Source organism: Centropristis striata, chromosome 7 (genome assembly GCF_030273125.1).
Source record: "Centropristis striata isolate RG_2023a ecotype Rhode Island chromosome 7, C.striata_1.0, whole genome shotgun sequence".
Taxonomy (NCBI): domain Eukaryota; kingdom Metazoa; phylum Chordata; class Actinopteri; order Perciformes; family Serranidae; genus Centropristis; species Centropristis striata.
Genome location: NC_081523.1, coordinates 5,169,597 through 5,182,644, shown reverse-complemented (window position 1 = coordinate 5,182,644; position 13,048 = coordinate 5,169,597). Strand labels below are relative to the sequence as shown.

Genomic DNA, 13,048 nt, shown 5'->3' with positions numbered 1-13,048 from the left:
CAGTTTGCAGAAACTGTTAGCGGATACAAGAGACATTATTTTTTTGTGATCTAAGCTATTATGATGAGGTGATTTACAGAGAAAAGGGTCTTGTAAAAATGTCAATGAACACTCATAGTCGTGTTGTTTTTTATGTGGAATCACTCAAGAGAACGGTGATTTGGCTCACCGCGCTCACAACAAGAAGGAAATGAGAAGTAGATGACTTATAAAATAGCAGGAAACAAATCAGAAAATCAGAATAAATTACCACATTCAAGTTATTTTACTGCCACCAAATAACACTGATGAATCTAAACTTCTCTTTGCAAATCTAGTGTTACATAATAATAATAATAATAACTTTGGCTGTGATACTGCAAATGGCATGATTTTTGGAAAAAGGTTTTTTTTCTTGATATATTTTGTAATTCAAATTTCAATTTTTCTAATGGGTCTTTAATAAACTGTGTACAAATTCTGGGCTGAAATGGGCATCTCCAAAAAATGCGATATAAACTTTACAAATTAATATTTTTTTCTACTTTTTCCCACATAGACCTCTTAAACAATTTCTGCCCGGCTCAAAACTACCAAACATTCAAAGATTTTGAGGATTTTAACCCTTTAAATGCCAGTTTGATTGCATGATGTCACTGTTTTTCAATGAAAAAAAAATATATATATATTAAAAAAAGTTAATTAAATAATTAAAAGTTATTTTCCATATCATAAATTACTTTTGGCTGCGGCATTGGTTTTTCAAAATCTATTTTGTTCTTAATCTTTGACATAGCCATGACTGTGATAAGAAACAATGCCCCAGACAAAAATAATTTATTATGTGGAAAATAACTACATTTGAGTGTGTTTTTTCATTTAAAAAAACATCAGTGACATCATGCAATCAAACTGGCATTTAAAGGGTTAAAATCCCAAAAAATGTTTTAACATTTGGTAGTTTTGAGTAGGGCGGAAGTTGTTTAAGAGGTTTATGCAGAAAAAAGTATAAAAAAGCATTAATCTGTAAAGTTTTTAACCTAAAAGAGCTTTAAAAGTGATCAGTAAAATCTTAAAATCAATCCTAAAACGAACAGGGAGCCAGAGCAAAGAAGCTAAAATCGGGGTGATGTGATGTCATCTGTTAAAACCGGTAAGAAGCCGAGCTGCTGCGTTCTGAACCAGTTGGAGGAGAGAAAGGGATTTGTGTGAGATGCCGGAGCCGAGAAGAGAGAGTTACAGTCATCTAAACAGGAGAATATGAGAGTATGAATTACTTTTTCCAGGTCAGAGGGTAACAACATGGGTTTGATTTTGGAGATGAGTGTAAATGGAAAAACCAGGAATGGACACACAATTCGACTCCCAGATTTCTGGCACATACCAGCTACTTTATGATGCTGAAAACACATTATTTGAGTTGTTGTTGGTGTTTTGAGGAAGGCAGCAGCAGTAGAGATACCGTGCATGAGGAAGGAGAGCTTTGTGCAGCACTGACAGATCCACAGCAGGATGAAAGACGGCGTCAGTCTCATGACCTTTAGTTCAAGGATGTTTCAATTCATTGGTGTGCAGCAGAGTTCTGCTGGTGGCCAGCTGGTCCCAGATTAACACAGTGATGAACAAGTGTTGTCTCTCCACCTCCTGTTGGTCCCGGAGCTGCTCTCTATCTCCGGGGAGCTCTGTTGTTGCTCAGGGCTCCGGTCAGGGCCGCCACCGAACACTTTGACCAGTAATAGCATTCTTTTTATGCAACTCAAATTCTTTAGAGAACTCCTACTTTATCCTGTACACATCAATGCTTTACTGATATATACAAACTAGGGGAGAGAGTGTCGTGTTGTGGAGGAGAAATGCTTTTCATTTAATTTTACTTCATTTCATTGCTAATCTGGATGGATCACCAAGAGCAAGCGCTCATTTACAGTGATTATAGGAAACTACCAACGCACATAATGAATGCAAAACAATGCAGGAGAAGTCAATCAATTAAACCGTTTCAAAGCAACTGCAGACTTGGGGTGAAATGGTTTTTCAGTTAAAAAAAACATCCCAAAAAAGAAACGTTTGCTCTTGTTTTAGCCATCACTTATTGGAGTTAGGTGCAGTAGATCAATATGTAAATTTATAAAACAGATGGCTCGAATCAAGCAATCTGATTGGTTGTAATCAGACTATTCAGACCCTCTAGAGACTCTTTGTCTCTATATTTAGACTATTCAGACCCTCTAGAGACTCTTTGTCTCTATATTTAGACTATTCAGACCCTCTAGAGTCTCTTTGTCTCTATATTTAGTGACTATTCAGACCCTCTAGAGACTCTTTGTCTCTATATTTAGTGACTATTCAGACCCTCTAGAGACTCTTTGTCTCTGTATTTAGACTATTCAGACCCCTCTAGAGACTCTTTGTCTCTGTATTTAGACTATTCAGACCCCTCTAGAGACTCTTTGTCTCTATATTTAGTGACTATTCAGACCCTCTAGAGACTCTTTGTCTCTATATTTAGACTATTCAGACCCTCTAGAGACTCTTTGTCTCTATATTTAGACTATTCAGACCCCCTAGAGTCTCTTTGTCTCTATATTTAGTGATTATTCAGACCCTCTAGAGACTCTTTGTCTCTATATTTAGTGACTATTCAGACCCTCTAGAGACTCTTTGTCTCTGTGTTTAGACTATTCAGACCCCTCTAGAGACTCTTTGTCTCTGTATTTAGACTATTCAGACCCCTCTAGAGACTCTTTGTCTCTATATTTAGTGACTATTCAGACCCTCTAGAGACTCTTTGTCTCTATATTTAGACTATTCAGACCCCTCTAGAGACTCTTTGTCTCTGTATTTAGACTATTCAGACCCTCTAGAGTCTCTTTGTCTCTATATTTAGTGACTATTCAGACCCTCTAGAGACTCTTTGTCTCTATATTTAGTGACTATTCAGACCCTCTAGAGACTCTTTGTCTCTGTATTTAGACTATTCAGACCCCTCTAGAGACTCTTTGTCTCTATATTTAGTGACTATTCAGACCCTCTAGAGACTCTTTGTCTCTATATTTAGACTATTCAGACCCCTCTAGAGACTCTTTGTCTCTGTATTTAGACTATTCAGACCCTCTAGAGACTCTTTGTCTCTGTATTTAGACTATTCAGACCCTCTAGAGACTCTTTGTCTCTATATTTAGACTATTCAGACCCTCTAGAGTCTCTTTGTCTCTATATTTAGTGACTATTCAGACCCTCTAGAGACTCTTTGCCTCTATATTTAGTGACTATTCAGACCCTCTAGAGACTCTTTGTCTCTGTATTTAGACTATTCAGACCCCTCTAGAGACTCTTTGTCTCTATATTTAGTGACTATTCAGACCCTCTAGAGACTCTTTGTCTCTATATTTAGACTATTCAGACCCTCTAGAGACTCTTTGTCTCTATATTTAGACTATTCAGACCCTCTAGAGACTCTTTGTCTCTATATTTAGACTATTCAGACCCTCTAGAGACTCTTTGTCTCTATATTTAGTGACTATTCAGACCCTCTAGATTCTCTTTGTCTCTATATTTAGTGACTATTCAGACCCTCTAGAGACTCTTTGTCTCTATATTTAGTGACTTTTCAGACCCTCTAGAGACTCTTTGTCTCTATATTTAGACTATTCAGACCCCTCTAGAGACTCTTTGTCTCTGTATTTAGACTATTCAGACCCTCTAGAGACTCTTTGTCTCTGTATTTAGACTATTCAGACCCTCTAAAGACTCTTTGTCTCTGTATTTAGACTATTCAGACCCTCTAGAGACTCTTTGTCTCTATATTTAGTGACTATTCAGACCCTCTAGAGACTCTTTGTCTCTATATTTAGACTATTCAGACCCATCTAGAGACACTTTTTTTGAAAATCAAGCAACTTTTTCTGGTGTTATTGGAGACTTTTGGAGACTCGTTCCTACTCTTCTTAACGAGTAGCAGGCGCAGTCTCAAAAGTAAGTGTGTTGTAGCCGAGACTGGTTCTCCAAACTTGGAACGTGCGGACCATCATCTACTGCACCCCAGTTAAAAACATCCAAACTGTCTCTTTAAACGTGGAGGCCCTGAGCAAGTGACTCCTCACAAGGCAACACAGAGCTCAGGAGTCTGAAGGGATGATAGACTCAGAGCCTTAAGGTGAAATTATGTATGAGCAGCAGCAAAAGAGTTATTAGCAAATCACCGACAGATTAAGTACATCGCTAAATATTGAAAAGGTGCATTTGATAAATTGGAGCTGCACAGGCTCAGCCCTTATGTCTTGCATGCCAAACACGTGCAGGACAGTGATGTGCATGAAGGATGTTGCAGAGAATCATTCAGCACACACGTCCTCTACATCTCAACTCTCTCAAGCAGCCTGATGACTCTTTTACCTCACTGAATGGGAGTTTACAATGAGTCCATTAGAGGCAGATTTTATTGGGGAACCGTTAAGTGGTTATCGGCCCCCTTTGGCTCTTAAAGAACCAGTTATGGATCCACGTACTGTAGGTTCAGTGAATAAGAGCGACAGATACTCCAGATCTTAAGCACCACATCAACCCTCCAGCCGCCATTTAACGTACATCTCCATGTGAGCTCAAGAAAGAAACATCTAACTGGTGAATTCATCTGCAGGAACACATGATTAGTGCAACAGCTCAATAAGCTCCTTTTATTCCCAGAACAGCAGTCATTTCAAATGAGTGAGAATAATTGTGATGGTCAGACTGCTCTGAAATTACAGTAATTACACAAGAGCACAGTTAGAAGAAATAAGAATGGTTTGAGTTATTATTTGATTACAGGGAAGTGGAGAAGGAGCGGACGTACGAGTGGCGAGTAGAGACGGAGAGCCGTCGATTTGAATAAAGAAAAGTTTCTAATAGTTGGTTTAAATTGTTCTTTTCTCTCCATGAACCTGCAGTTCCAGCAGACGTCTGAGCACGCTCTGTTCTCCAGCTCCGTGGTGGACATCTTCACGCAGCTCAACCAGAGCTTCGAGATCATCAAGAAGCTGGACTGTCCCGACCCCGCCGTGGTCGGAAACTACAACCGACGCTTCGCCAAGGTGAGAGCTGGAACTTTGTTACAATCGGTTTCTGTTCCATGTAGAAAAACAGCGTTTAAAGCTGCTGTACGAACAACATGCTGGGTTGTTGTTTGGTGGTATCTCTCCATTTCTTGCACACAGGACAACGCCTACTGTCATATCGTCTTTACATATGCAAATAAAATAAGATAAGATAAGATTTTCCTTTATTAGCCCCATAATACATTTTACAGCAGGGGTCTCAAACTCAAATTACCTGGGGGCTGCTGGAGGCAGTATTAAAATGACCAAAAAAGACAAAATTACAAAAAAAGACATAAAATGACCAGAAAAAGACACAAAATGACTTTAAAAAAAAGACACAAAATGACCCAAAAAAACCCCATTATTTTCAAAAGATTTTATGATTTTTTTGTGTGTTTTTTGTGTTCAAATTGTTGATCCAGTAAGTCAAAGTGAAAAAATAATTATCAGGTCATAAAGGTGAGGTTGTGCTGATAAACAAAGATACCAACATCACATGGTAAACATTGTTTTAAGTGGTATACACAGGTAGAATGAAAAGGATTAAAAAACAGCCAAAATAGCCCCAGACTCCAGAGTGTTAATTTTGTGGACACAAAATGCAGTTAAATCGCAATATATTGTATCACAATACTTTACATCATATGGCAAAATCTGTAAAATCGCAATTATATCATATTGTGACTTAAGTATTGGGATAAAATCGTATCTTTGGGGCCGAATTACACACTGCAGTCAGGGCTACTTGTTTATCGTGCCCTGATTGCTAATGTTTGGTGTGTGGTTGCTTAAAAGGAGATAAAGCTACATCAAAAACTCTTCATAGTGCAGCTTTAATCATGCAAACTCTACTTTATTTCCCTCTTTTTGTGCCTTTGAGATGATTTTCAGGTATTTCTTTGTAATATATGTGCAGTGCAGTGTTTTCTTATTGAACCTTTGATGTCATATTTCTTTCTACAAATTTAATTTAAGGCAGTTGCTTTTAGGCATAGCCATTAAATCTAGCAAACCTCTCTCTGCAGAAGAGTTGTGTGTGCATATATTTGTGTGTGTGTGTGTGTGTGTGATGGCTCGATCAATATGGGACTCATTAAATAAAGAATGGCTAATGTAAGCCATCACTCTGAGCTGTCCGTCTCTCTGTCCCCAACCCTTGACTCTGCCACTCCACTCATGTTAATGTTTCTCTCTGCCTTTTCATCTCGTCTCAGCTTTCTTTTTTACCCGTCTCGTCCCTCCGTGAACTTCTTTTCTTTGCCTTCAGATATTTTCCCGTCTATATCTGCCTTCATTTCTCTCTCCTCAGCACATATCGTCCAGATTCTCCCTTTGTCATACCTCCGATTCCTTATTCTTCCCTTCTCTCTTGTCCTCCGGGCTCAGCGTAGTTAAAGTTCATTTTGAGAAAGTCTGAGATGACAGACAGCTGCAGAAAAACGAATAAAGGTAGAGACGGAGTTATACAGCAGAGAGGAAGCCATACTAAGTAATGCAGGCAGCCATAAAGCCACATGTTTAATGCATGACTGTAAGAGGGCCATCTGGCTGACTCAGCAGAAAGCAGGGAAATCTCTCACAGTGAGCCGGAGACGTGATGAGGTCACAAGCACGCTTTCTGTCATGTCCTGTCCCCGAGTTACCCTCACAACCGATAAACCCCGCGCTGATTTATTGAAGGAGAACTCCCTGGGGAGTTTGTATCGTAAACAAACATCACATTCATTATTTCTCACCAGAAGGCTTCGTGTGTTTCCTGTGAGGCCCGAACAAACACGTCACATGGATTTTATAACCTCACTGAACTTTCAAAAATACTTTTTCTTGGAGAGCTTTGAAAAACACTTTTATGGGTGCAGTGCTTTCTAGTACAGGAGCAAAGACTGTATAAATAATGGACGTAGTCACTGTGATGTCACTTGTTGGTTTGTGGCCCGTTTGAGACATCGAGTTCAGCGTTACACTGGTCGCCATCTTGTTTCCGATACATGGAGCAGACCATATCTGGACTGTGGAGGAGGAGAGGGATCTGATCACTGACTACAGCCTCTCTACACCTCAACCTGACTGACTCATGTTAGCATTAACTGGAGCATTAACTGGATGTTAGTTTTGGCAAAAAATAAAAACAAAATGTTCGTTACTGACCTCAGAAAACTGAGCAGCGACTCCTTGGAGTGTCTGTTAGTCCAACCAAACGCTGAACAAGAAATTTAATGAACTAAACGTTCAAATAAACTGTCATTAAGTGAAAATACAGTGAAAGGGTCAAAGTTATGAGACCAAACCGCTAAATGTCCTTTTTTATATCTATATAACGTTATTTATAACTTTATTGACACGTTGCCGTGGATACGCATTGTTCTGCTTCTCTCCTGATGACGTCTCGCCTTGTTAGTGACCTGTCAATCAAAGGTAGCCCCGCCCCAAATCATACGATTCTTTATCTTCTATTTTCTTCTAAATGGGGCCATTATTTACACTATTAACATCAGATATTTTACTAGTGATTGAGACCATAGTGTTGTCCTAAAAAACATTTCTGAGGTAATAAATCAAGTGAGAAGTTTTCTCATTTTGCATTGAAATTAACGGACCAAAATGTTTTCGCAGCCAAACTTAGCGCCCCCTGCTGGAATTTTTTGGTAGAATGCAGCTTAAGGCACTTCCTGGTTTGCCTCCCTGCTCAGACCAGGAGGTATCCGCCTGCTATCAACATGCAGAATAGTAGAAAGCAAAAGCAAATTATATACAGGTGAATCTCAATAAATTAGAATATCATAGCAAAGTTTATTTATGTCAATAATTCAATTCAAAAAGTGGAAATAACACATTATATAGATTCATTACACACAGAATAAACACTTCATGTCTTAATTTATTAGTTTTCTCTCTCTAGTTTTCTAATTATAATGATTATGGCCTACATTTAATGAAGAACTAAAATTCAGTGTCTCAAAATAAAGAATAATATTAGAAAAGACCAATTTTTAAAAGTATGTTTAATATGTAAATGTTGGCCTCTGAAAAATATGTCCATCTATATGACTCACAGAGCAGAATAACATCAACACGTTGAACAAAATTCAGATTCAAACCTCCTAAATTGTCAAAGCGGTAACTTTTTTCCCTGGATATGTCAGTTGACAACACTACAAATACATCAATATTTCAATACTTTCATCAATGTGCCAAAGGCTCAATTGTGTTAAATTATTCTGTGTTGGATGGTGACTCAACAGACATTTATTCAAATGGAAATCTTCAAGTTTTGGAAGAAAACTTTGCTGTGTCTGATTGATGATTCTTGTCTGCAGGATGTCCAATTGCTGGTGTTATTTTTTTTTCTTTTTTGAATAATTTTGAGACAACCGTTGTAATGTCATGTCTGAAAAGACAAAGATAATAGCAGTCTAGGAGATAAGTGCATTACCCAAAGTCACAAAGCTCCATCATTTTGTCAGTTTTTAGAGTTTCTGACTGATGTTAGAAATGCTGGTCTGACTGATTTGAACTGCACAACAACTCAGTATGAGGGTCATATAGGCCATAATTCATTCTTTCCTCTCACATTCACATAAAATACCTCTCACATTCACAAAAAATACCTCTCACATTCACATAAAATACCTCTCACATACACAAAAATACCTCTCACATTCACATAAAATACCTCTCACATACACAAAAAATACCTCTCACATTCACAAAAAAATGCCTCTCACATTCACAAAAAATACCTCTCACATTCACAAAAATACCTCTCACATTCACATAAAATACCTCTCACATACACAAAAAATACCTCTCACATTCACAAAAAAATGCCTCTCACATTCACAAAAAATACCTCTCACATTCACAAAAAATACCTCTCACATTCACATAAAATACCTCTCACATTCACAAAAAATACCTCTCACATTCACATAAAATACCTCTCACATTCACAAGAAAATACCTCTCACATACAGTTTTACCTCTCACATTCACATAAAATAACTCTCACATTCACAAGAAAATACCTAACACATTCACAAAAAATATCTCTCACATTCACATAAAATACATCTCACATTCACATAAAATACCTCTCACATTCACATAAAATACCTCTCACATACACAAAAAATTACGTAGCCCCCAGAGTGACATGAGAAAAAAAAAATGAAATCTCGACTTTGAAACTTGAGATCTGGAGTTTCACTCCCTGCTTTTTTCGCTTGTCAAAACATTAGTGGAGTCAAGGTTTAATTGCACTTATAGGCTATAACATTTGCTGTCACATTGCCGTGTGTGCCTGCGTGGCACGGACATGCACAATATGCTTATTTTGTCCACACAGTAAACATCAGCTCCTGTCACAAATCGAAGATATGTTGACAGTCACACAAAACACATCACACAAACACATCTGATATGACAACTAACATTACAAAATAGTCTATAAAGTGCAATGAAACGTCACAACACTGCATGTAGTGAAGTGAGCCAGTTCCCAGCTCCGTGCGTAATTTTACGTTAGGTAGGTTTAAGCTGCCTGCGGACACGATGACGTCACCCATCAGACGTGAATATTAAGTAGCCATGTGGAACAATATAAATCCATCAGACCTTTTATCAACACTGTTTAACCCAAGTCGGCACCTATGCACAGTCCCATTATGTTTTACAGACATTTGTAGTTAACTAATGAGGTAAAACATTTTGTTTATGCTGCATTTTGCTGAACTTTTACTTCCCTTTGTATTGTGCATCAGGCACTTCCCTCAAAACAGTCTAATTAAGCCTCAGGTTTTGGCCGGAAAAACTTAAAGTTTATCTCATACGCAGAGAGATCTGAAATTTCAAAGTCGAGATCTCAAGTGTCAAAGTCGATATTAAATTAATTTATTTATTTTCTCATGTCACCTTGGGGGCTCCGTAAAAAATACCTCTCACATTCACATAAAAAATAAATCTCACATACACAAAAATACAAGACAAAGAATAAATGTTGGCCCATACGGCTCCTCATACCTCAGTCCCAGCATGTCTGTATTCTCCTTCTGTACAGTTTGCATGAAGGTTTATCTACTAAACTGGCAGCTCGGTGTGAAATTTGATCCATGTTAAATGTTTTTGGACGCTGCACAGTGTGGGAAAAAAAAACACATGAGTTTTCTTCTCCTGGCAACCAGAAGAAGTGCTTTGTTTAAAATAGACAGAAAGCAGAATTGGCTTGTTGAATGTGGGAGCTGATAGCCACCACGGTGGAACGAGCTGAGAAGACTGGAGGCGCCTGGAGAAATGTTTCACCAGGAGACGATCCAAAAGGAAAAAGACGTCCCTCGAGTGACGCCCACAGCCTTTGATTGGCAGCAGTGTTGTTGGAAAAACAGAAATTAGCACATAACACCTCAGATTTGTTTCCAAATCAGCTTTTCTGTACTCACAACAAATCCAGTTTGTACTATGGCTTTATGCTTTTTAATATTTCTTCCCTTACTCTATATATTTACAGCTTTAATCTCATAAATTGTTGTATTTTTTTACTGTCTTGCTGTGCTGCTGTATGTCTTGTTGACTAAATATTTTAACTTGATGCAGCTGTGTGTAGAACTTTTGCCCGAGCACAATTTTCCCCCTGAGGACAGTAAAGTAAACCTGATCTTATCTTTAAACATACTGGACTTGGCTGCCTGCTAAAAAGACAGTATTGATTCTTTCTGCAAGTTTTCTAGCCACGAGGAATTCTCATCCGACATCAGTATCCACCTCCTCACATTCAGAGTTTCTTCACTTTTGTGGCAGTTTGTTTTAGATTTGCACCCAGAGCTGCAGACTTAGAAAAAAAGTACTTAAAATGGGAGTTTTGCATGACTTGAAACTTGAAGACTGGAATAATTTGAGAGTAAAAAAGCAACAAATCTATTTAAAATCCCTGAACAATAATAAATAAGAAAGAGTCAGACATGCCTTGCAAACCCAAACACCTTGCATACTTAATTATTACTAAAAAAAAGTCTGTGCATTGAAAAGACAGCAAAGGAAAAATAATATTTAAATGACGTGTCATTTTAACTGAAAGAAGTCTCATAAAAGTAGCAATACTACAAGTGTAAAATAATCATTTACGCATTTAAAAAGTATCAAAAAGTACCACAAGTACAGTACTCATTTAGCCCATTTGGCCCATTTAAGAATCATAAATATTATGCAACTGGGTTATAATAGGTGATACATTAATGTGTGTCCAATAGAAAAAAGTATGTTTTTTTAAAAAACAAATATTAACCATTCCAAATGGAAGTTGAAATGTGTAAATTAATATAATAGTTTTTTTTTCATAGTATTAGTCGGTTGCAGAAGGGAGAAAATACTTGGAGTAATGATTTGTTGTCTGTAAGGGCACATTAGAGACTTAATCCATAATTATACAAATCATTAAGTATTAGTTGATTTATACACAGTCGCCTATAAAGTTGGAGTAATTCTGTTTTCAGACACAGTCCTCTGTTTATTGTGGTTTCATTTTCATTGTCACATATTTGGAAGATTGATTAATAAAGTTTTGAGAAGATATACACTTTATCTGTCAAGAATAAATTGCATTGTCACAATAATTTAATGGGAAGAAAAGCTCTCCGATGAGTAAGAGGAGTAAAAAGTAAAATATTTGCCTCCAGAATGTAGTGAACGGAAGTATGAAGTACAATAAAATGGAAATATATACACTAGCGCTAAAAGTTTGGGGTCACCCAGAAAATGTCTGTGTTGTTTTCCATGATTCATATTCATGGAATGAGTTACAAAATTAATTGAAAATACAGTAAAGACATTGACAAGGACAGAAATAATCATTTAACCTGTACAAATCTCCAACTTTACCTCTAGAGACTCAACCAGTCTGACGAAGGATCATTTTATTGCTTCTCAAATCAGCATAAAACAGTTTCCAGCTGTGCTAACATAATGCTCAGGTGTTTTAATGATCAATGAGCCTTTCAACACTATAAAAGTGGATTAACACAATGTGCCACTGAAACACAGGACAATATATAATAGATATTCCATAATAAAATCAGCCATTTCCAGCTTTAATAGTCATTTACCACATTAACAATGTCTCGACTATATGTGTGATCAATTTAATGTTATTTTAATGTTATTTTAATGCTTTAAAATTGTGCTTTTATTTAAAAAAATAAGGACATTTCTAAGTGACCCCAAACTTTTGAGCGGTAGTGTACCTCATAATCGTACAGAAGTAAATAAGTACTTGTACATGAGTCAATATACACAATTTGCTTATGAAGACTTGACTTGGACTGATTTGAAATTGTCCAAAAAGACAATAACAAACACATTTTAACGACAGAAACTCTTCCCTACCGACAGACCGGCTGCAGCTCTTGCAGAGTTTCACACTTTTTGTGACGATTTGAGTTCAAACAGCAACAAATCTCACCTGACCCAACAAATCTAACCAGAGGAGTAAATACCAGCGTTACACTCACCTCAGCACACGATCCCACAGTAAACATGTCGTGTGTGTGTGTGTGTGTGTGTGTGTGTGTGTGTGTGTGTGTGTGTGTGTGTGTGTGTGTGTGTGTGTGTGTGTGTGTGTGTGTGTGTGTGTGTGTGTGTGTTATCTTGTCTCCACAGACGATCACCAAAGTGCTGCTGCAGTACTGTGCCCTGCTGGCCAAGAGCTTCCCCTCCTACTGTGAGAAGGAGAAGATAGTGAGTTCTGCTGCGTCGACACTCTGAAACCTCTTCCTCTCTCTCTGTCCTCCTCTTCCTCCTCCTCTTCCTCTCTATCTGAGGAGCTTTAATACTTCAGCTGCTGCTGCCACTTCTACAACATCTCTGTTGATTTGCTTTGTTTCCTCTTCCTGTCATCACCTGTTTTTCTTCTGTTTTTGCTTCCTCCTCCTCCTCCCCCTCATCTTCCTCTTCCTCTTCCTCCTCTTCCTCTTCCTCTTCCTCCTCCTCCTCCTCCTCCTCCG

At 37.8% G+C, this 13,048-nt stretch overlaps 1 protein-coding gene across 1 annotated transcript in view; it reads left to right on the top strand.

Annotated features, from left to right (window-relative positions):
- Nucleotides 1–13,048, top strand: part of LOC131974362 (protein unc-13 homolog B-like) — a 297,247-nt gene that overhangs the window by 247,660 nt on the left and 36,539 nt on the right. Inside the window, exons 30-31 of the mRNA XM_059336642.1 lie at nt 4,908–5,051; nt 12,705–12,782. Of these exons, the coding sequence (XP_059192625.1) occupies nt 4,908–5,051; nt 12,705–12,782 (222 nt within the window). The remainder of the gene's footprint in view (nt 1–4,907; nt 5,052–12,704; nt 12,783–13,048) is intronic.